This window comes from Nomascus leucogenys, chromosome 7b (assembly GCF_006542625.1).
Source record: "Nomascus leucogenys isolate Asia chromosome 7b, Asia_NLE_v1, whole genome shotgun sequence".
In the NCBI taxonomy this organism is placed as follows: domain Eukaryota; kingdom Metazoa; phylum Chordata; class Mammalia; order Primates; family Hylobatidae; genus Nomascus; species Nomascus leucogenys.
In genome coordinates this window covers 60,442,691-60,466,322 of record NC_044387.1, presented here as the reverse complement: position 1 = coordinate 60,466,322, position 23,632 = coordinate 60,442,691, and the positions used below count along the sequence as shown (strand labels likewise).

At 41.1% G+C, this 23,632-nt stretch overlaps 1 protein-coding gene across 1 annotated transcript; it reads right to left on the bottom strand.

Annotated features, from left to right (window-relative positions):
- Positions 1-20,645, bottom strand: RAB33B (RAB33B, member RAS oncogene family). The gene is made up of 2 exons (XM_030816174.1): positions 20,002-20,645; positions 1-3,213 (listed from the first exon to the last, which is right to left on the bottom strand). The coding sequence occupies exons 1-2, from the start codon at positions 20,248-20,250 to the stop codon at positions 2,773-2,775; spliced, it is 690 nt and encodes a 229-aa protein (XP_030672034.1). The 5' UTR covers positions 20,251-20,645; the 3' UTR covers positions 1-2,772.
- Positions 20,646-23,632: the final 2,987 nt, after the last annotated feature.

Below are 23,632 nucleotides of genomic sequence, written 5' to 3'. Positions count from 1 at the left end.
CTTGGTGGCTAAGCTGGTTTATTGAACTTCATGGGGGAAATGTAACAGTGACACTATTCCACAACAAAATTATTTAGATTTCATGAGGAAACATGTATTTGTAATATACTTTCAATAATGCATTGTTATTAATAGCTAACTACATTAGATTCTGGGGTAGTTTCCTTTCGTGTTCTCAAATTAAGACTTTTCCAAAACATGTCTGATATTTTAATTATTTATTTTCAATTAAAGGTCAGTGTTAAAATAAATTCTACGGATTTTTTAAATGTGTGATTTGTTCTTTAAAAATTAGTAATTAGTTGTTAGATAGCTATCATTTTGGAAGTGATTTTGCAACAGTGAAATGTTTTATAAATATTTTAAGATACTGAAAGCTTTAACCCCATTCAACTGGTATGTTTTTTAAAAATAAAAACATACATATAAAAAATTAAATTGTTACAAATGAGATACAAATATTTTAAAACTAATAAATAAAGTTAAAAAATAAGTCCTTTCACAGAACTGTAAAGGATACTACTAATTCCTTACAAAAAGAAATAAAGTTACTCTTTTTAAAACCATAATAACAGTAATAAAAAACCATAAATGTGCCTGGAAAGTCTATAAATTTTCTTCCCCCACTTTAGAAAATATTTTGAAAAGCGATAAACAGATTCCCTTCTTTAAAAAAAAAGTTGTTACACCCATTATAGTTACTACAGCTGTCATTGTTTTATTACAAAAATAGTTATAAATCAAGGTTAATTTCGATACAAGTAAAACAATTTTTAGTTTTTAATTCCAGCATGATTAAGAAAAATGATCTCCCTAAATGCAAATAAAGCCAATTTGAGCTCTAACACTTAAAATGGAATAATCACTTCCTATAATTATTATTTTCAGTTAGTTCATTTAAAAGAATTACTTTGTCTTTATAGTTAAATTATCCAGTTAGGACCACCACGATGATTAAACAAAAATCTTAAACTAGATTAGATTACATTTTTAATTGATTTCCCACATTCTGAAAATATTGTAAGTACAATAATCGTTTGGCTTAATTTCCTCCAAAAGTATTAAGGACAGAAATCTATCAAAATTAGTGAATGTGAACACTTCAGTTAAAGTCATGGCTTACATTCCATTTACGTAAATAGTTTAATATGTAAGCTTGCTATATTTTATGTGCAAAGACTTAAATTCAAAATAAAAGTATTTAGGTTAAAAAACTGCTTGAAATATTCTTTCCATCACTGAAGGATAGACATTTTTCAATATCTAATTTATTTTTCATACTGAGGAGGGATAACTTGTTGTGACCATAAAATGTAGACATCTTAAAAATTGATACGACACAATACTATTACAGAAATACATGTAGACTAATAGCAATTAGAGTTGTGCCTTCACAGCTACAATCCAAATGCAAGTTGATTTGTTAACTTGGCATTTAGTCATTAAATTTATTGGAGTTGAAGGAAGAGCAAGAGATACCATACCAGATACACTGCTTGAAATTAGTAAAGGCTAAGAATAGGTCTCCTGTGTTAGCTAGAAGCTATGTTTACCTATTTTCCCCCAAGTTACAACTCTTCATATGCTTTCAGTTAGTTTTTCACTGTTTAAATATACCAAAATAAAATACAAAGCACCTTATGTCCCTTTATTTGCCTTAAAATCTGACTTATTTTTCCATATTAGGATTTAGTAAGAAAGCAACTTGGCTGGTTGCGGTGGCTCACACCTGTAACCCCAGCACTTTGGGAAGCTGAGGCAGGTGGATCATGAGGTCAAGAGATTGAGACCATCCTGGCCAACATGGTGAAACCCCATCTATACTAAAAATACAAAAATCAACTGGGCGTGGTAGTGCACGCCTGTAATCCCAGCTACTCCGGAGGCTGAGGCAGGAATCACTTGAACCTGGGAGGCGGAGGTTGCAGTGAGCCAAGATCGTGCCACTGCACTCCAGCCTGGAGACAGAGCGAGACTCCATCTCAAAAAAAAAAGAAAGAAACTCAAATAACTCTTTTAAAAATAATAATGATTTTTGTAGCTCTTATAAGTATTAATTAGAAAATCAAACATCTAGAACTCTTGGAAAAGTCATTCTTTATAGACTGGGAACCAGAAAACATTCTATGCCTTCTTATCCCACTGGAACTAAAGTCTTGGCTCTAAAACATACCAATAATAACAAAACTAAATATGTTAATAAAACAAAGAAAGGCCAGATGCAGTGGTGAGTACCTACAGTCCCAGTACTGGGGAGGCTGAGGTGGGAGGATTGCTTGAGCCCAGGAGCTCAAGGCCAGCCTGGGCAACATAGCAAGACTGTGTCTCTACCAAAAAACAAAAAAAGTACTCTGGGGAGAGGCAAATACCAGTTTTTATCCTATTAAGAACACCTCCCATTCAAAGGACATACTATTAGGTGTGTCCTAAACCTTTAACATTTTTTTCCAATCCTAGGACAAAAGATTGAACAGTTACTGATCCTTTTAATTCATCATGTTCTCATTTGAAGCTTCCTTCATTGGGCTCTAGATGGAGAGATGTTCAGATTCATCCTATCTTTGCTTCATTTTCAATCTCACCTGAAAACCAACTTTTCCTGTGTTGTCACAGTGACAAACTTAAGTAGATACAAAATACAAAAGCATGACAATGACAAACAGCAAAGTGTCAAGATGACCCATTATAGTTGAGATTAAATCTTATGACTTATTACTGTCATACTTCAAAAGTGTTTTAGTCAAAATTAGATAATATAATAAAGACTGTTATTTAGCACCAGCACGTCATTGCAGGCTTTGGTTCAGGCTTCAGGATAATTCCATTATCAGGGGGTTGACTAAGCATTAATGGTTTGTGGCTCTTAAGCTTATGAGCCAAGGTCATAAATATAGCTTCCACGTGGTCATTATCATTGGGGTTTTTAGCAGACGTTTCAAACAAAGGCATACTGTGTGTGTCAGCAAATTTTTGTGCCAAGTCTGTGGGTACCTGAATGGCACTTCTCAAGTCACATTTATTTCCAACAAGAATCCGTGGTATATCATTGGCTAGCAAATGTTGTTTGCATTCTTCTATCCAAGATGGTAGGCTATGAAAACTAGCCATGTTGGTCATGTCATACACGAAGACAACAGCATGTACATTTCTGTAGTAGTGCTGAACCATGCTCTTTCTGAATCGTTCTTGTCCTGCTGTGTCCCATAGCTGGATCTAAAAATGGGAAGAAAAAGAGGAAAACTGAAAATCTCATTCCAATTATACATATCAAGAAATGTAATCATCTTGCATTGTCTTTATTACCTCTTCACTTAAAATATTTTGATTTCTCCCTTCCATAATGTCTTTTCAGTGTTACCTATGGGATCCAGACTTCATGATACCAGTTACCTCACAATTAAATTATAATACAAGTGTCAGAACAAATATTTCAATACAGGATTTTCTAAATTTCAGTAAATCCAATTTGTTTAAATAAAATTTACCTCAAAATTTTATTTTAAAATGTTAAGAGAAAAATATATCAGGTGTTAACATGTTAAGCATTTAATTCCTATAAATTTCGTTACTATACACCCCTCTTTACCTTTCACTAGTCTAATTTAAAATATTAAACCTAGGAAAAGATGTTGTTATGAGATCCAGCCTCCAAACAAACATATACATGTATGTGTATGTCTATGAAATCCAGGCCCCCTTGAAAACTTAAGAAAGCTAGAAAAAAAGCATGAATAAAAACACTCAACATACAATTAAAATGCTTAAAACTATAGATGTCAAAACTTACTACAAAGCTACAGTAATCAAGACTGTGTGAAACTGGCCTAAGATCAGACACAGAAATCAATGGAACAGAACTGTGGATCCAGAAATGAACCCATATATCTATGGTCAACTGATTTTTAACAAGATTACCAAGACAATTCAACAGCAGGAAAGATTAGTCATTTCAATAAATCGTGCTGGACAACATGCAAAAAATGAGGCTGGATCCCTGCCTCACACCATGTATAAAAACTTACTCAAAATGGATCAAAGACCTAAATTTAAGAGCTAAAACTTTAACTCTTTGGAACCTTGGATTAGGCAATGGTTTCTTAGATATGATACCTAAAGCAAAAGCAATCAAAGAAAAAAATAAACTGGACTTCATCAAAATTAAAAATATTTATGCAGCCAGATGCAGTAGCTCAGCACTCTGGGAGTCCAAGCCATCAGGGTCACTTGAACCCAGGAGTTTAAGACCAGCCTGCACAAATAAAATTGGAGGGTGGAGCAAGATGGCAGAATAGAAAGCTCCACCTATCATGCCCCCAACTGCGCCGCAAGGACACCAAGTTAATAACTATCTACACAGAAAAAAACAAAACAAAAAAAACTTCATAAGAACCAAAAATCACGTGAGCACTCAGTACCTAGTTTTAACTTCATATTGCTGAAAGAGGAACTGAAGAGATAGAAAAAACAGTCCCAAATTGCCAACACCCACCCCCCGCACCCCCAGCAGCAGCGGTGTGGTACAGAGAGCTTCTCTGGGCACTGGGAAAAGGACAACACAGCAATTGAGAGGCACTGAATTCAGTTCTGCCCTGTTAGAGCAAAAAGGAAAACCGGACCAAACTCAGCTGATGTCTACCCACAGAGGGAACACTTAACCCAGCCCCAGCCAGAGGGGAACCAGCAATCCCAGCAGTCCAAACATGAGTTCCCACAAACCTTGCCCTCTGTGTCTCCAAGTAAACGTGAAAGGCGGTCTAGGCCACAAGCATTGCAACTCTGAGGCAACTCCGAGTGGTAAACTAGGCCCAGAGACAGTGGGCTGGGGCAGACAGGAGACATACTGAGACTCCAGCTGGGGCAGCCAAGGGAGTGCTGCCATCACCCCTCCCCTAACCCCAGGCTGCACAGCTCACAGCTCCAAAAAAGACCACTTCCTTCCATTTGAGGAGAGGAGAGGAGAGGAGAGGAGAGGAGAGGAGAGGAGAGGAGAGGAGAGGAGAGGAGAGGGAAGAGTGGGGAGGACACTGTCTTCATCTTAGATACCAGCTCAGCCACAGCAGGATAAGATATTGGTCAGAGTTGTGAGGCCCTCATACCAGGCCTTATCTCCTAGATGACATTTCTAGATACACCTTGGGCAGAAGGGAACCTGCTGCCTTGAAGGAAAAAATCCAGTCCTGGCAGCATTCATCACTGCTAACTGAAGAGCCCGTGGGCCCTGAAAAACCAGCTGGCATACCCAGGGACTACACTGACAGCCTTGGGCGAACCTCTGAGACTTGCTGACTGCAAGTGAGACTCAGCACATAATTAGCTGTGGCGGCTATAGGGCAAAACTCCTGCTTGAGAAAAGCAGAGGCAAAAGGGGACTTTGTCTTTTACCTTAGGTACCAGCATGGCCACAGGGGGGCCCTTGGGGTCCCAGATTTCAGGACTTGACTCTTGGATAGCATTTTTGGACCTGCCCTGGGCCAGAGGGTACCCCACTACTCTGAAGGGTGAGGCCCAGGCCAGGCAGCATTCATGACAAGGGGACTTAAGAGCCCTTGGGCCTTAAGGGAACATTGGTAGTAGTCTGGCAGTACTCCTCATGGCCTGGAGTGGCAGTGGCTACAAGTGGGAAGCTCCTCTGTCTTTGGAAAGGGTGGGGGAGGAAGAGTGGGAAGGACTGCCATGCAGTTTGAGTGCCAGCTCAGCCACAGTACAACAGAACACCAAGTAGACTTCTAAGATTTTTAACTCTAGTCCCTGACTCCTGGAAGGCACTTCTGGACCAACCCAAGGCTTAGGGAAACTTGCCACCCTGAAGAGAAGGGCACAGGCCTGGCTGGCTTTGCCACCTGCTGATTGTAGAGTTCTAGGGCCTTGAGTGAACATAGGCAGTAGCCAGGGAGTGGCTACCGCAGGCCTTGGGTGAGACACAGTGCTATGCTGGCTTCAGGTCTAGTGCAGTCTAGACCTAGTGCAGAGGCAAAAGTAAAGGGGACTTTGACTTAGTGCAGTCAGAGTGGTGGTGGTCACAGGGGTGCTTATGTCACTCCACTCTCAGTATTACGTGGCTCAGAACAGAGAGAGAGAAAGAGAGACTCTGTATGTTTGGAAGAAAGTAAGGGAAGGAAGCACGCATCTCTGCCTGGTAATACAGAGAATTCTCCTGGATCTTGTCTAAGACCATCAAGGTGGTACCTCTACAAGTCTGCAAGAACCACAGTGTTACTGGGCTTAGGGTAACCCCTAAGGCAGATACAGCTTAGGTCACAACACTCAAGTCCTTTCAAATGTCTGAAAAGCCTTCCCAAGAAGGACAGCTACAAATAAGCCCAGACAGTGAAGACCACAATAAACACCTAATCCTTCAATGTCCACACACAGAAGAATATCTACTAGCATCAACACCATCCAGGAAAACATGACCTCACCAAATGAACTAAACAAGGCAACAGGGACCAATCCTGGAGAAACACATATGTGACCTTTCAGAAGAGAATTCAAAATAGCTGTTCTAAAGAAACTCAAGATAACACAGAGAAGGAATTCAGAATACTACCAGATAAATTCAACAAAGAGATTCTTGAAGAATGCATCAGAGTCCTTTAACAGCAGAATTGATCAAGCAGAAGAAAGAATAAGCAAGCTTGAAGACAGGCTAACTGAAAATACACAGAGGAGATAAAAGAAAAAAGAATAAAAAACAAGGAAGCAGGCCTACAGGATCCAGAAAACAGCCTCAAAAGGACAAATCTAAGAGCTACTGGCTTTAAAGAGAAGGTAAAGAAAGAGACAGAGAGGCCGGGCGCGGTGGCTCACGCCTCTAATCTCAGCACTTTGGGAGGCCGAGGTGGGCGGATCACGAGGTCAGGAGATCGAGACCATCCTGGTTAACACGGTGAAACCCCGTCTCTACTAAAAATACAAAAAAAAAAAATTAGCCGGGCGAGGTGGCGGGCACCTGTAGTCCCAGCTACTCGGAAGGCTGAGGCAGGAGAATGGCGTGAACCCCGGGGGGCGGAGCCTGCAGTGAGCTGAGATCGCGCCACTGCACTCCAGCCTGGGTGACAGCGAGACTCTGTCTCAAAAAAAAAAAAAAAGAGAGACAGAGATAGAAAGTTTATTCAAAGGGATAATACAGAAAACTTCCCAAACCTAGAAGGTATCAATATTCAAGTATAAGAAAGTTATAGAACACCAAACAGATTTAACCCAAAGAAGACTACCTGAAGGCATTTAATAATCAAACTCCCAAAGGTCAAGAATAAAGAAAGGATCCTAAAAGCAGCAAGAGAAAAGAAACAAATAACATACAATGGAGCTCCAATAGGTCTGGCAGCAGATGTTTCAGTGGAAACCTTACATGCCAGGAGAGAGTGGCATGATATATTTCCAAGTGCTGAAGAAAAAAACCTTTTATCCTAGAATGGTATATCTGGCAAAAATATCATTCAAACATGAAGGAGAAATAAAGACTTTCCCAAACAAAAGCTGAAGGGTTTGATCAATACCATACCTCTGCTACAAGAAATGCTAAAGGCAGCACTTCAACCAGAAAGAAAAGGACATTAACGAGCAATACATAATCACCCAAAGATACAAAATTCACTGGTAATAATAAGTACACAGAAAAATACAGAAGATTATAACACTGTAACTGTGGTGTATAAACTACTCTTATTCTAAGTAGAAAGAATAAATGATGAACCAATCAAAAATAATAACTACGATGACTTTTCAAGACATAATCAATACAATAAGATATAAATAGAAACAAGAAAAAGTTAAAAAGTGGGGAGGATGAAGTTAAGGCATACAGTTTCTATTAGTTTTTTGTTTGTGTAAAGAGTGTTAACTTGTTATCAGGTGATATGGTTTGGCTGTGTCCCCACTCAAATCTCATCTTGAATTCCCACACATTGTGGGAGGGACCCTGTGAGAGGTAACTGAATCATGGGGGCAGGTATTTCCCATGCTGTTCTCATGACAGTGAGTAAGTCTCAAGAGATTTGATGGTTTTAAAAAGGGGAGTTTCCCTGCACAAGCTCTCTTCTCTTGTCTGCTGCCATGTGAGACATGCCTTTCATCTTCTGCCTTGATTGTAAGGCCTCCCCAGCCACGTGGAACTGTAAGTCCAGTAAACTTCTTTCTTTTTTAAATTGCCCAGTCTCAGGTCTTTATCAGCAGTGTAAAAATGGAGTAATATATCAGGTTAAAATAATGGGTTACAAGATAGTATTTGCAAACATCATGGTAACCTCAAGCCAAAAAAATATACACAAATAATAAAAAGCAAGAAACTAAATCATATCACAGGAGAAAATTACCTTCACTCGAGGAAGACAGGAAGGAAAGAAAGAAGGAAGAGAAGACCACAAAACAACCAGAAAACAAATAACAAAATAACAGAAGTAAAATTAAATACCTAGGGATTAACCAAAGAAGTTAAAGATCTCTACAATGAAAACTATAAAACACCGATGAAAGAAATTAAAGCATACACACACAAAAATGGAAAAATATTCCACGTCAATGATTGGAAAAATCAATATTGCTAAAAAATGTCCATAGTACCAAATTAATTTACAGATTCAATGCAATCTCTATTAAAATACCAGTGACATTCTTCACAGAAAGAGAAAAAACAATCCCAAAATTTATATGGAACCATGAAAGACCCAGAATATCTCAAGCTCTCCTAAGCAAAAAGAACAAAACTGTAGGAATCACATGACCTAACTTCAAATTGTATTTCAGATCTGTAGCAACCAAAACAGCATGGTACTGGCATAAAAACAAACATATAGACCAATGCAACAGAATAGAGAATGCAGACACAAATCCACACACCTACAGTGAACTCATTTTTGACAAAGTTGCCAAGAACATACACTGGGGAAAAGACAGTCTCTTCAATAAACGGTGCTGGCAAAACTGGGTTTCCACATGTAAAAGAATGAAACTAGACCCCTATCTCTTGCCATATACAAAAATCAAATCAAAATGCATTAAAGGCTTAAATCTAAGACCTCAAACTATGAAACTACCACAAGAAAATATTGGGGAAAATCTTCAGGACACTGGTCTGGGCAAAGAGTTCTTAAGCATTACCCCACAAGTACAGACAACCAAAGCAAACATGGACAATGGAATCACATCAAGGTAAAAAGCTGCAGCGCAGCAAAGGAAACAAAAAAGTGAAGAGACAACCCACAGAATGGAAGAAAATATTTGCAAACTACCCCTCTGATAAGGGATTAATAACCAGAATATATTAGGAGCTCAAACGCTACAGCAAAAAATCTAATAATCTAATAAAAAATGGGCAAAAGATTTGAATCAACATTTCTCAAAAGAAGACATACAAATGGCAAACATGTATATGAGAAGGTGCTCAACATCAACAATCATCAGAGAGATGCAAATCAAAACTATCATGAGATATCATCTCATCCCAGTTACAATGGCTTGTATCTAAAAGACAGGCAATGACAAATGCTGGGGAGGATGTAGAGAAAAGGGAACCCTCATACACTGTTGGTGGGAATGTAAATTAGTACAACTACCATGGAGAACAGTTTGGAGGTTCCTCAAAAAATTCAAAATGGAGCTACTATATGATCCAGCAATCCCACTGCTGTGTATATACCCAAAGAAAGGAAATTAGTATATCAAAGAGGTATCTGGACTCTTATGTTTTTTGCAGCACTATTTATAATAGCTAAGATCTGGAAGCAACCTAAATGTCCATCAACAGATGAATGTATAAAGAAAATGTGGTACATATGCACAATGGAGTACTATTCATTCATAAAAAACAATGAGATCCAGTCATTTCCAACAACATAGACGGAACTGGAGATCATTATGTTAAATGAAATAAGCCAGACACAGAGAGACAAACATCACATGTTCTCACTTATTTGTGGGATCTAAAAATCAAATCAATTGACCTCATGGACATAGAGAGTTGAAGGATGGTTACCAGAGGCTGGGGAAGGGTAGTGGGGCTTCGGGGTAGGGGAGATAGGGATGGTTAATGGGTACAAAAAAAAAACAGAAAAAATGAATAAGACCTACTATTTGATAGGCAATAGGGTGACTATAGTCAATAATAACTGTATATTTTTTAATAACTTAAATAATGTAATTGGCTTTTTTTTTTTTTGAGACAGGACATTGCTCTACCGCCCAGGCTGGAGTGAAGCAGCACGATCTCAGCTCACTGCTGCCTCAACCTCCTGGGCTCAAGGAATCCTCCCACCTCAGCCACCTGAGTAGCTGGGACTACAGGTGCAAGCCAACATACCCGGCTAATTTTTTTATCTTTCTGTAGAGATGGGTTTTCGCCATGTTGGCCAGGCTGGTCTCAACTCCTCGGCTCAAGCAATCTGCCTGCTTCAGCCTCCCAAAGTGCTGGGATTACAGGCATGACCCACTGCACCTGGCCTGAATTGTTTGTAACTCAAAGGATAAATACTTGAGGGGATGAATACCCCATTCTCCATGATGTGCTTATTTCACATTGCATGCCTGCATCAAAACATATAATGTACCCCATAAATATATACACCTACTATGTATCCACAAAAACTTCTAAAAATTAAAAAAAAAAGAAATCAAAATGTTGTTCCATTAAAAAAAAAAAAAAAAAAAAAAAAAGACCAGTCTGAACAACATAGGGAGACCCTGTCTCTTAAAAAAAAAAAAAAAAAAAAAAAAAAAAAAAAAAAGTGGCGGGGGAGCCGGGGTTGGGGGGGAAGGGCCGCGCGGCAGAGGGCAGGCACAGTGGCTCAGCCCTGTAATTCCAGAACTTTGGGAGGCCAAAGCAGGTGGATCACATGAGTCCAGCAGTTCATGACCAGCCTGGCCAACATGGTGAAACCCCATCTCTACTAATAATACAAAAATTAGCCAGGTGTGGTGGCAGGTGCCCGTAGTCCCAGCTACTTGGGAGGTTGAGGTGGGAGAATCACTTGAGCCTGGGAGACAGAGGCTGCAGTGAGCTGAGATCATGCCACTGCACTCCAGTCTGGGTGACAGAGTAAGACCCTGCCTCAAAAAAAAAAAAAAAAAGTTTGTGCTTCTAAGGACACTATCAAAGTGAGGAGACAACTCACAGAATGGGAGAAAATATCTGCAAATAAAATATATCTGAGGCCAGGCATGGTGGCTCACGCCTGTAATCCCAGCACTTTGGGAGGCCGAGGCAGGCAGATTATCTGAGTTCAGGAGTTCAAGACCACCCTGGCCAACAGGGCAAAACTCCGTCTCTACCAAAAATACAAAAAATTAGCAGGGCGTGGTGGCATGCACCTGTAGTCCCAGCTACTTGGGAATCTGAGGCACGAGAATCACTTGAACCCAGGAGGCAGAGGTTGCAGTGAGCTGAGATCGTGCCACCACTGCACTCCAGAACAAGACTATGTCTCAAAAAAAAAAAAAAAAAAAAAAAAAGAAAAGACCCTTGAAATTCTATCTTTAGCATTTAAAAAGATATTTTGCTAATAAATTGGATGACCTATATAAAAGCTATCCAAGGGAACTAGAGCTGATTTTTTTCTCTTCTAATAACATTTTCTGTAACTCAGATGTTCAAGCATCACTTCATCAATGAAAAATGACTTATAATGTTTTAAGCAAATTATATTCACAAGATAAAAAATAAAAAGCACACAAAAAGGAAATATACCAAAATATTAACAATGGTTGTCTCCAAGGTAATTTCTCCCTTTATTTCTACTTTTCTATTTTCCTTAACAAACACGCATGTCATTTATAAAAACAAACTAAAAAAAAAAAATGATTACGCAGAATTTAGACCCACCTCAAAGAACTGTGGATGTCCTCAACAAATGTAAGCGGTAATGATAAATGTTAACCCCAGGTCAGGTGCAATGACTCACACCTGTAATCCCAGCACTTAGGGAGCCTGAGGTGGGAGGATTACTTGAGCTCAGGAGTTTGAAACCAGCTTGAGCAACACAGTGAGACCCTGTCTCTAGCAAAAGAGACCTTGTCTCTACCAGCTTGGGCAACACAGTGAGAGCTTGTCTCTACCTTGTTTCTACAAGTGAGACCTTGTCTCTTAAAAAAAAAAAAAAAAGTGAGCTGGGAGTGGTGGCATGCATCTGTGCTTCCAGCTACTTGGGAGGCTGAGGTGGAAGGATCGCTTGAGCCCAGGAGATCAAGGCTGCAGTGAGCCATAATCGTGCCACTGCACTCCAGCCTGGGCAACAGAGTGAGACCTTGTCTCCAAAAAAAAAAAAAAAAAAAAGAAGAAGAAGAAGAACAAGAAGTTTAATCCTAAGAAAACCCTTTGTTTTTAGATGAGACTGACTAAACAATATTCCTCTTCCCATTCCCTATTTAATAAATGGTGCTGGGAAAACTGGCTAGCCATATGTAGAAAGCTGAAACTGGATCCCTTCCTTACACCTTATACAAAAATTAATTCAAGATGGATTAAAGACTTAAATTTTAGACCTAAAACCATAAAAATGCTAGAAGAAAACCTAGGCAATACCATTCAGGACATAGGCATGGGCAAGGACTTCATGTTTGAAACACCAAAAGCAATGGCAACAAAAGCCAAAATAGACAAATGGGATCTAATTAAACTAAAGAGCTTCTGCACAGCAAAAGAAACTACCATCAGAGTGAACAGGCAACCTACAGAATGAGAGAAAATTTTTGCAATCTACCCATCTGACAAAGGGCTAATATCCAGAATCTATAAAGAACTTAAATTTACAAGAAAAAAATCAAACAACCCCATCAAAAAGTGGGCAAAGGATATGAACAGACACTTCTCAAAAGAAGACATTTATGCAGCCAAAAGACACATGAAAAAATGCTCATCATCATTGGCCATCAGAGAAATGCAAATCAAAACCACAATGAGGTACCATCTCACACCAGTTAGAATGGTGATCACTAAAAAGTCAGGAAATAACAGGTGCTGGAGAGGATGTGGAGAAATAGGAACACTTTTATACTGTTGGTGGGACTGTAAACTACTTCAACCATTGTGGAAGACAGTGTGGCAATTCCTCAAGGATCTGGAACTAGAAATACCATTTGACCCAGAGATCTCATTACTGGGTATATACCCAAAGGATTATAAATCATGCTACTATAAAGACACATGCACACGTATGTTTATTGCAGCACTACTCACAATAGTAAAGACTTGGAGCCAACCCAAATGTACACCAATGATAGACATTGGTATATTTTCTTTTTGTGTGCTTTTTATTTTTTATCTTGTGAATATAATTTGCTTAAAACATTATATACACCATGGAATACTATGCAGCCATAAAAAGGATGAGTTCATGTCCTCTGCAGGGACACGGATAAAGCTGGAAACCATCATTCTGAGCAAACTATCACAAGGACAGAAAACCAAACACCACATGTTCTCACTCATAGGTGGGAATTGAACAATGAGAACACTTGGACACAGGGTGGAGAAGATCATACACCAGGGCCTGTCGTGGGGTTGGGGAAGTGGGGAGGGATAGCATTAGAAGAAATACCTAATGTAAATGACGAGTTAATGGGTGCAGCACACCAACATGGCACATGTATACATATGTAACAAACCTGCACGTTGAGTACCCTAGAACTTAAAGTATAATAAAAAAAAAACAAAAGACAGTATTCCTCTTCCCATCAATCCTGTTCAAAATTTTATGCTTTCTAATCATATCAAGTCTTCCAGAACACAGAGGTATGAAATTACCCCTTTTTTATTTTTATTTTTTGAGACGGGGTCTCACTCAGCCCCTCCAGGCTGGAATGCAGTGGCACAATCATGGATCATTGCAGCCTCCACCTACCAGGCTCAATCTTCCTGCCTCAGCCTCCTGAGTAGCTGGGACCACAGGCACATGTCACCAGACCCAGCTAAGTTTTTAACTTTTTGTAGAGATGGATGTTGCCCAGGCTGGTCTCAAACTCCTGGGCTCAAGTGATCCTCCCACCTTGGCCTTCCAAAGCTTTGGGATTATAGGCATGAGCCATCATGCCCAGCCTGAAATAACTCTACACTTTACTGTAGAGCCATAAACGTAACTAATAATTAATGAGGCATTTACAAAGGAATATTTAAAAAGAAGCTTCAAAATTTCTCTCATGGAATAACTAAATGATAGGAAGGCTTAGGGCTACTGCTGCCTGCTGCCTTCCAGGCCTGCACACTGAGATGAGAAGGCAAGGAGACAGGAAAGGAGCAGCGAGAGACCCAGCCAATACACGACAGGACAACTGATTAAAAACTGTTGGCCATAAAAGGCTAGAGAAAACTTTGAAGGAAACAGACAAGACAGACACTAGGCGAAAAGCAAAGCCTAGAAAACTCTTGAGGCTTAGCTATGAGTGGAATGGTTCATGATGTTTAAAAAAGAAGAGAAAATGACACTTTTGGACCCAAGGAAGCGAGATGCTTTCATCTGGTAAATGTTAAATTAGGAAATATTTTCAGAGAAATGTTTCCCAATTTAATACTTAAATATCTTAGGAAAAATGGCTAATATGTGCTCACATCAATCTTATTGCCACTTTAAACATTATAAAGTTAACATAATATATACTTGGCAAGGCGTGGTGGCTCACGCCTGTCATCCCAGCACTTTGGGAGACTGAGGTGGGCAGATGACTTGAGGTCAGGAGTTCACGACCAGCCTGGCCAACATGGTGAAACCCCGTCTCTACTAAAAATACAAAAAAATTAGCCAGGCGTGGTGGCACACGCCTTTAATAGGCTTGAACCTGGGAGGCAGAGGTTGTGGTGAGCTGACATCGCACCACTGCACTCCAGCCTGGGTGACAGAGACTCTATCACAAAAAAAAAATTATTATTTTTTATGACAGGGTCTCACTCTCGCCAGGCTGGAGTACAGTGGCACAATCTTGGCTCACTGCAACCTCCACCTCCCATGCTCAAGTAATCCTCCCACTTCAGCCTTCTGAGTAGCTGCGACTACAGGAGTGTGTCACCATACCCAGTTAATTTTTGTGTTTTTTGTAGAGATGGGATTTCTCCATGTTACCCAGGCTGGTCTCAAATTCCTCAGCTCAACTGATCGGCCTCCCAAAATGCTGAGATTACATGCATGAGCCATGGCGCCCGGCCCAAATTCTTCATTTTAAAGGCAGTATTCCTTTCAAATAGTCACAAAAATTTGTTACTTGTCTTCCTAGGAAGCTAAAATTTATTTATTTTAAAATTTTAACAGGGTTTAAGTGAACACAGACCAATACATGAATTGGCAGCACTCAGAACCAGTAGAGGTTGAGACAGACTCCAGAAAGCTAAAATTTATTTCAAAGATTTGCCATTTGATTCTGTATACCAGACGCACACATTTCTACTCCACATACAAAAAGCAAAAAGAGTTCTCTTGAGATGTTACTAATACCAGTTCTGATGTTGTTTTACAACTTAAATTGTTAACAGAAACTCTTATGTAGTTCTTATATAGATGGTCTTTTACATGAAATAATAAAAATGTGTTTGAAAGAATAGGGGAAAAGGAAATTTGAGAGCTAATCAGAGATGGAAAACTTTAAAACCTTTAACATTTTAGGTCAAGCAAAAAGAGTATTAAATCAATTTAAAGTCAGATCATTTCTCATTTTGGATAATAAAACCACCAAAAGAGCTGTCATGGCCGGGCACGGTGGTTCACACCTGTAATCCCAGCACTTTGGGAGGCCGAGGCAGGCAGATCATGAGGTCAGGAGATCAAGACCATCCTAGCTAACACAGTGAAACCCCGTCTCTACTAAAAATACAAAAAGTTGGCCAGGAGTGGTGGCAGGCACCTGTAGTCCCAGCTACTTGGTAGGCTGAGGCAGGAGAACGGTGTGAACCTGGGAGGCGGAGCTTGCAGTGAGCCCAGATTGCTCCACTGCACTCCAGCCTGGGCGACAGAGCGAGACTCCGTAAAAAAAAAAAAAAAAAAATGCTGTCATCAACAACAAGAATCTACTATTAGTATTTAGCAGTAGCTAGGTTGCCATTTTTGTTAAAACTTGATATTGGAATTTAAAGTAGAGATTCATTAAGTATTATATGAAGGAATTGTACATATATATGAAATTTTTTTTTTGAGATGGAGTCTTGATCTGTCACCCAGGCTGGAATGCAGTGGCACAATGTCAGGTCATTGCAACCTCTGCCTCCCAGGTTCAAGCAATGACAGGCGTGAGCCACCATGCCCGGTCAAAATTTTTTTTAAATAAAGGATTTAATTACAGAATAATAATGGCAATAAGGAAGAGAGCAAGCAGTGAGAGAAAGTATTAGTTATCGCCTTAGAGGAAAAAATACACACAATTTGGAACAGTAATCTTAGTTATCCATCCTCCCTCCCTATTCTTTCACTGCGTTTTTTTTTTTCCCATTACCATCTCTCTCCTGAAGGAATGAGCATTAACTGAGGACTGGGAGATCAGTCGAGCTCCTGTAACTGTTTAGCTGCTGCAACAGTTCAAAGAGGGCTTAAAAAAAGGACTTGAACTATAATTTTGAAGACAAGACAGTTAACAGAAAGTGTGCAGGTGGAAAACCAATTGGACTCAGAGAGCAAAGGAGAGGGGTGAGAGTACAAGGATAAGAAGGATTAAAGTAGTACAACCTAGGTGAATTTTGAATTTCATATGATTTTCATGTATCATGAAATCTTGATATTTTCCCTAAACATTAAAAAATATAAAAAATCATTCTTAGATTGTGGCCATGTAAAAACAGGCAAAAGACCATTTTTGGCCCTCAAGCATAGTTTGCTGACCCTTGTGCCGTATCTTAATTCTGTGGGCTTATCAAAATGTCTTCTTTCCAGCAATTACTCATTAAATATTTGTTTTACCAGTGTGGGGAGAGGTCCTGATTATTTTCCTTTAGTTAATATTAACATTTTGCACTTAACATGGGAACATTTCATTTCTACTGCTACAAAAAAGTAAGCTACTAAACTATTCAAGTAGGAACTGCTGACCTCTAATGGGAGGCCGGATTAAATACAACACCAGGCTTTAATGGGTTGGTGTGTCTGCCACTGGGAAACGACTGTGCTAAAGGAATACAATTAGTCATGAAGGGGATACACACATGAGGAAGGAGCATAAGGATTAGAGTTAGGAGTCTCAATTTAAAAGTCAAATGTATTTTTATTTAAGGAATTTAATTTTATAATTTTATTCGACTTCCAAAATTTTGCAAACAAGATTTTCCTCTTTCAATTACCTGCACATACTGCTTAGGAATGGATTAGCAGATACAGGCTTTCTTACATTTCATAAAACATTTTAACGGATTCTGAAAGGGCACTGTTGTTAAGTCATGCTTTCTGAAAATTTTCTAGTCCATGATTATCAAAACATTTAACGCAATATCTCATTTTTATCAAAGAAATAATGTCTAGAATGGCATTTTACTAGTAAAGTAACATAGAGCTTTCCAGCTTTAAGATGAAAAATTAGGAAAAATGTCATTTTAGATCAGGCTACAATTTTCCAAAGACATAATATGAACATTTCAGCAGCATTCAAGATGTATTACAGGTTAACCAAAAAGCAGCAGAAGCAGCACATAGAATAAAGCTCTTTATATCACTTTTCAGTTTTAGAAAAAAAGGACACTAAAAAAAATTAAGCTCTGTGGTTTTAAAAAAATGCCCAACATAGCTATATCTTTTCCTACTACAGAAACCTCAGAACATGTCTGTAGTCATTTCAACCACAATAAAAATCTCTCTCAAGTCTCACCATTGGTGGTACAATCAACGGCTAGGGCCTTCGAAGAAAAATGATCTCAGTATCCAAGTCCACATCAATATAACAAGTTAGGCTAAAGTTCAGTAGAAATAATCTCCCCAAAAAATATTTTCTCCTTGCTCTTCCCAACCAGAATTATCAACTCTGTGCTCCCAGATTCGTCATACCTGTGGTTCTGTCTTATTTATCACTGCCAGCACTCACCTCAGTAGTTAGGTAATTGACTTTATACACTGCACATGCTTTATATTTTTTCAATACTATTATCTCTTAAATTTGCATCTGATTCATCTATGATCTTTAAGTAGAAATGGCAACCCAGGAACAGATAAAGGGCCCTCAAATCCCAACTCCTCCCCCACCCTCATTCTCTCCACTTTTGAAAGAATTTCCTACTTCCGTTTTTGTTTTGTTTTTTAAATTTCTCTCCTCTTAGCTGTCTACCTATGCCTTCCACTATCTCTGCTTTCAACTTTGGGTGTACAACTGCAGAACTAATGGTGGCAAACAGGAAAAATAATGTTAAGCCACTAGGAAAGACAAAGAATCTTTTTAAAGGTACCAACTATGAACCAGGTGCTTCACATACGTCCTCATCTGATCCTCACAGCAGCCTGATAAGGTATTATGATCCCAGTTTTTCGGAAGAAAAAAACAGACTGAGAGGTTAAAGAATCTGCCTAAGGTCCAGGGTGACCAACTATTTTGGTGTGCCCAATACAGGGGATCCCCGGGATGTGAGACCCAGTTTTAAAACCTGGACAGTCTTGGGCAAAGTCGGTCACCCTAGTAAGGACACACAGCCCATCCCTACCCTTTCGTAGGTTCAGATTTGAATCCAGGTTAGTTGGGCTCCAAAGCCCACGTACTTCCCAGATTCCTGCTTCTCCCAAACTTAACTCCCTTGGAACTTCAGAAGCTCCATTATTTTTCACCCCAAAGGCTTCTGGGCCAAACCTAATTCTGGTGAAAAATGTTTAGCCTTTTATTCTATCTTTTCTCCTGCAAGTATACAAATCTTTCTAAACTCCCTAATACAAAGCACCTCCAAAACCACCACTGAGAGCTCATATGGGACATGAAATACTAATGTGAAAAATTAAAAGACAAAAGCACCAAAGAAAGGTTAATTTCTTTTAACCCAGCTTACTTCACCTTTACCATCATTAGCAGTATAACCTGTTGGGGTGGGGGGCGATGATTAGGGAACTGAAAAATAAATTGTTCTTGCCTCTAAGATACGAGGGTAGGAAAGTCTGAAGCAAGCCTGTTCTCCCACCACTCTCCATCCCCACCAAGAGACTGAGATAAAGATGATTGTGGATTTAAAGCAGTAGTATAAGGCAAGGTAGTTCCACCTATGTTTTAAGGAGTGGCACCAACAGGTGGTATTTAGTGGTGGCTTGCTATGAAGGTGTGTCCATCAAGAGGCCTAAGCCTTGTCATTGATCCTCATTCCACTGTTAGATTCCAACCCCTCAGAACCTCAAACCTGCCTTGAGGCCTATTCTACCTTCTCCACTATTACTGTCACTCAGTGTCCCCAGTCCTAGGGACCAAAAATAACGACTTAAAGGGAATAAAGAATTGGGAGTGTGTCTGAGGTGGCATCATGAGAAATGCTTTTGGCAACCTGAGTAGGAACTATCACATATAGAATGTTTCTGCAGGAAAAGATTTTTCTAAAATCAGTATCATACAGAAACTACTACAGCAAAACTGTATGCAAGACAATACCTAAGTACTTCCTCAAAGGCAAAGGGCTTTACTTCCACAACACCGAAGGCACTGCTCGAATGAATGTTTAATAACTATTACTGATTAAATGAATTTTCCATTCTCGCGCAATTTCACTGTTTTTCCTCCGTTTATATTTGACTGACTCCCAGCACACGACACACAGTCAATGGGTCGGTAGATAAGCCCTACACTCCTGAACTCAAAGTGTGGTCCACGGACTAGCTGCACCTGCATCATCAACGAGATTATTAAATCATAAACTGCATTTTCAAAAACAAGATCCCCAGGTAAATCGCATGCACACTGATGTCTGGGAAACAGTGCCTTAGAAGTTTGCAGTATATGAATCCTTCCAACCCCAACTGCAATCTCATCAGCGTGAGAAAAAAATGGAGCGCACACACACCGTGCACAGGGCCAGCGACCAGCCCACGGTGGGGTTGGGACACCTGTCATCCCGTCCTCCCCAACAGTCCCCCATCCGCTCACCTTGATGCGCTCCCCATCAATCTCCACCGCTCGTTCTCGGAAATCCACCCCTATCGTGGCCTCGGTGCGGTCGGGGAAGCGGCCAGCGCAGAAGCGGTACGTCAGGCATGTCTTGCCCACATTGGAGTCGCCGATCACGATTATCTTGAAGATGCGGGAGCGGGCAGGAGGCAAAAACCCTGAGGCCCCTGACACTGCCCCGCTGGACGAAAAGCTTGCCTCGAGCGACGACTCCATCTCCTCAGCCATTCCCCCGACCCGCCCCAAACTGAGGCGGAGGAAAGGAGACACAGAAAGGCTGAGAGATTACGCCACCGCAAGCGCGCGCGCCCAGCCGGCCAGTTCGGCTGCGCAACTTCCCAGGGGCTGGTCCCCCCGAGCGCGCCTGCGCACCTTTCCGCCCCGCCCTCGCCCGCACAGGTGTGGCACCCTCCCGCCCCGCCGCACAGAGCCGCCTGCCCGCGGCCACACGCCAGGCGTCACTCGGGCGGGCGCCGGTCTACCTGGGCAGGCGTGGGGCCTGTCGGGGGTTTCACGGCAGCGCGGAAGGCCAGCCTGCGAGAGGCTGAGCCAAGCGCCCCAGGCCCAGCGCCCTGGCTGACCCAGCCCCGCCACGTCCAAGGTTCCCGCCCTCTGGAGGAAGCCGCGCAATCACTCCGGGGGCGGGGAGAGACAGACGACTGAGAGGAAGGAGGTACCATGGGCGCTCTCTCGCGAGAGGGCCGCAGAGCCGCCTTTGACGGGGGCGTGTACCTGAAGAGCGACGGTAAGGACGTCGCCGGGCTCCGGCGTCGGGTCAGTTGCGGCATCGACGTATCGTTTGGTCGCCCCAGAGAGGAGACAGGTTCCCGCAGCTTGCCGCTGGGGATGTGGCATCGGCTGCGCTCACCGCCGCGGCCTCTGTGAACTGCGGGAGTTGGGACTGCGGCCAGGGCTAGGTTGGGTGGGACGCGAGTCATCGCCAAAAGCCTGCCGTGTGCGGGGCGCACTTGGAGGCGAGCTCTGGGCCGCGCTGAGTTTTGCAGCCTAAGGTTTTGGCAGGCGCATTGCTGTGGGCTGCCGGAGAGCAGGCTGGAGTTCGAGGCCTAGGCACAGCACATTTCGCTAGGCATACCCAAGTCCCCAAGAATATCCGCGTGATCTTTGTGGCCAGAGTTTGTTGGGCTAATGTCCCCAGCCCAAACAGTAGAGCACATCACATGTCGGCCACCTGGGAGCGTTGAACCTGGTAGTTACTAGGCGCCTCTGGTGGAAATAAAGCTCGTCATGCCCTGGTTATGTCTTAATGCCTGGGTGACGATGATGTAGCGGTTAAAGATTAACTGAGCGCACTTAGAGGTTGTCTTTGTCTACCTAAGGAAAATATCAACAGATAAACCCCCAACCTTAATCTCCGTGAATTCTTCTGAGGAAACGTGCAATATTGTCATACAAAAGGCCCCAAATATGCAAACATTGCTTTTTGTTAAAAGTTTGTTTTGTTTTGCAGTGACATCTGTTTGAGCAGATGAATATGCCATTGGGAAAGTCAAGGACTGTCGGAGAGGAGGACATGGCAGACCTTAACTAAAGTGAGGGGGACAATAGAGCACTAACAGTTCTAGGAAAGGAGATGAGCTGCTTATTCCATCAGATGAAATGAAAATGTAGTCAGAACAGATGAGTAGTAGAACTTAAACATGCCCGGAGTTGCCAGGAATTTGCAAAAGCCTTGGTATAATTCCTGTTGCTGTAGAAAGACTTTCTACAGTCACTAATATACCAAGTTACGTTCACTAGAAAAAAAGTTTACTTACCTAGTTTATAGAAATGGGCTGAAAAATCCTAATTACTTACCTGTGAGGTTATTTTCATGAAGGTTAATCATCCAGAAACTATTAGCCTCGGAATATATTTCTTCTAATCTACTCTACCTATCCCATTCAAAGGAGGGAATCTGAAGATTTAAGAACAAAGAGCAGTTGAAAACTCAAAGCTGTGGTTAATGGGAGAATTTCAAGGATGGTTAAAAAAACCATCATTGCATCCCTGTTCTTTTTTGTATTCTGGACTTTTTAGTTTAGCTCTTGGTAAACTACATCAGAAATTCTTTATGCAGAAATTCTTTATGCTAACTCTAACACACATTTTGGGGTATTGCTAATTTAATCTTTGAATACAGTTTTTGCTGTTTCATGATTATATGTTATGTCCTACCAGCTAGATTGCCAACTCTTGACTACTGACTGGAAGTTTATTGTTTATTCAGCAAATAATGAATTAAGTCAGTGAAGTGAGAGATTTCGTGTGTAAGGATTAACTTGAACATTTCACCAGTTACACACAGTTCAGCCCTACTTAAATTTTAAAAATTATTGTTGGCACTTGACATTGTTATGAGGAGTTTTGTATTTTCAGCTTGTATTTTGAGAGTGTCCTCTATGTGCTGCTCTTCTTAATTGAATAACCCCAGAATCTCCAGAATTGACCATTGGAGGAGATTCTACTGTTGGAAAGAATGGATCGATTATACAGCCCTGTTTTTTGACGTTCATGTTGTCCTTGGAGTCACTACCACTTGGCCTCAAAGTGTGAACATGTAACCCTTTCTTTAATGCTTTGCTACACAGCTGAGCAGAAACTGTAAATTTGGATCCTTTATCAGTACAACTTAAAATGGAACAATTTCAATGGCTTAGGGTAAAATAAGTATGTAAAGATACCTTTGTAATAGAAGAAAAAACATTGGATATTAAAGTCACACAGTAGTACCTGGGTGTGGTGGCTCATGCCTATAATCCCAATGCTTTGGGAGGCCAAGGCAGGAGCACTGCTTGAGGCCAGGAATTTGAGACCAGCCTGGCCAACATGGTGAAACCTAGTCTCTACCAAAAAATACAAAAATTAGCCAGGTGTGGTGGCACACACCTGTAATCCCAGATACTCGGGAGGCTGAGGTGGGAGAATCGCTTGAACCAGGGAGGTGGAGGTTGCCGTGAGCTGAAATCGCACAACTGCACTCCAACCTGGGCAACAGAGTGAGACCTCCTGTCTCCAAAAAAAAAAAAAAAAAAGTGGGTGTGGTTGTGTACACCTCTACTTCCTGCTACTCAGGAGGCTGAGGCTGGAGGATCTCTTGAGCCCAGGAGTTCAAGTCTGCAGTGAGCTATAGTTGCACCGCTGCACTCCAGCCTGGGTAACACAGCGAGACCCCCATCTCTAAAACATAAAAGTAAAAAACAGGCTGGGTGCAGTGGCTTACGCCTGTAATCCCAGCACTTTGGGAGGCCGAGAAGGGTGGACCATGAGGTCAAGAGTTTGAGACCAGCCTGGCCAACATGGCGAAACCCCATCTCTACTGAAAATACAAAAATTACCCAGGTGTGGTGCCGCCTGTCTTTAATCCCAGCTATTCAGGAGGCTGAGACAGGAGAATCTCTTGAACCTGGGAGACAGAGGTTGCAGTGAGCCAAGATTGTGCCATTGCACTCCAGCCTGGGCAACAAGAGCAAGACTCTGTCTCAAAAAAAAAACAAAAAAAAAGTAGAAAACAGAATAGCATAAGGATAATCTTATATACAAAATAAGACTACTCAATTTTTGCATTTTTTTTTAACTAGAGATGCCACCTCCTGATGACAGTGCCCATTTT

What these genes read in the sequence shown, in the direction of transcription:
- RAB33B (XM_030816174.1), bottom strand. Translation starts at nt 20,250, where the DNA reads ATGGCTGAGGAGATGGAGTCGTCGCTCGAGGCAAGCTTTTCGTCCAGC. An exon ending in TTGATGGGGAGCGCATCAAG is followed by an intron (nt 3,214 to 20,001) that starts GTGAGCGGATGG and finishes TCCCATTTTTAG; the next exon opens with ATCCAGCTATGGGACACAGC.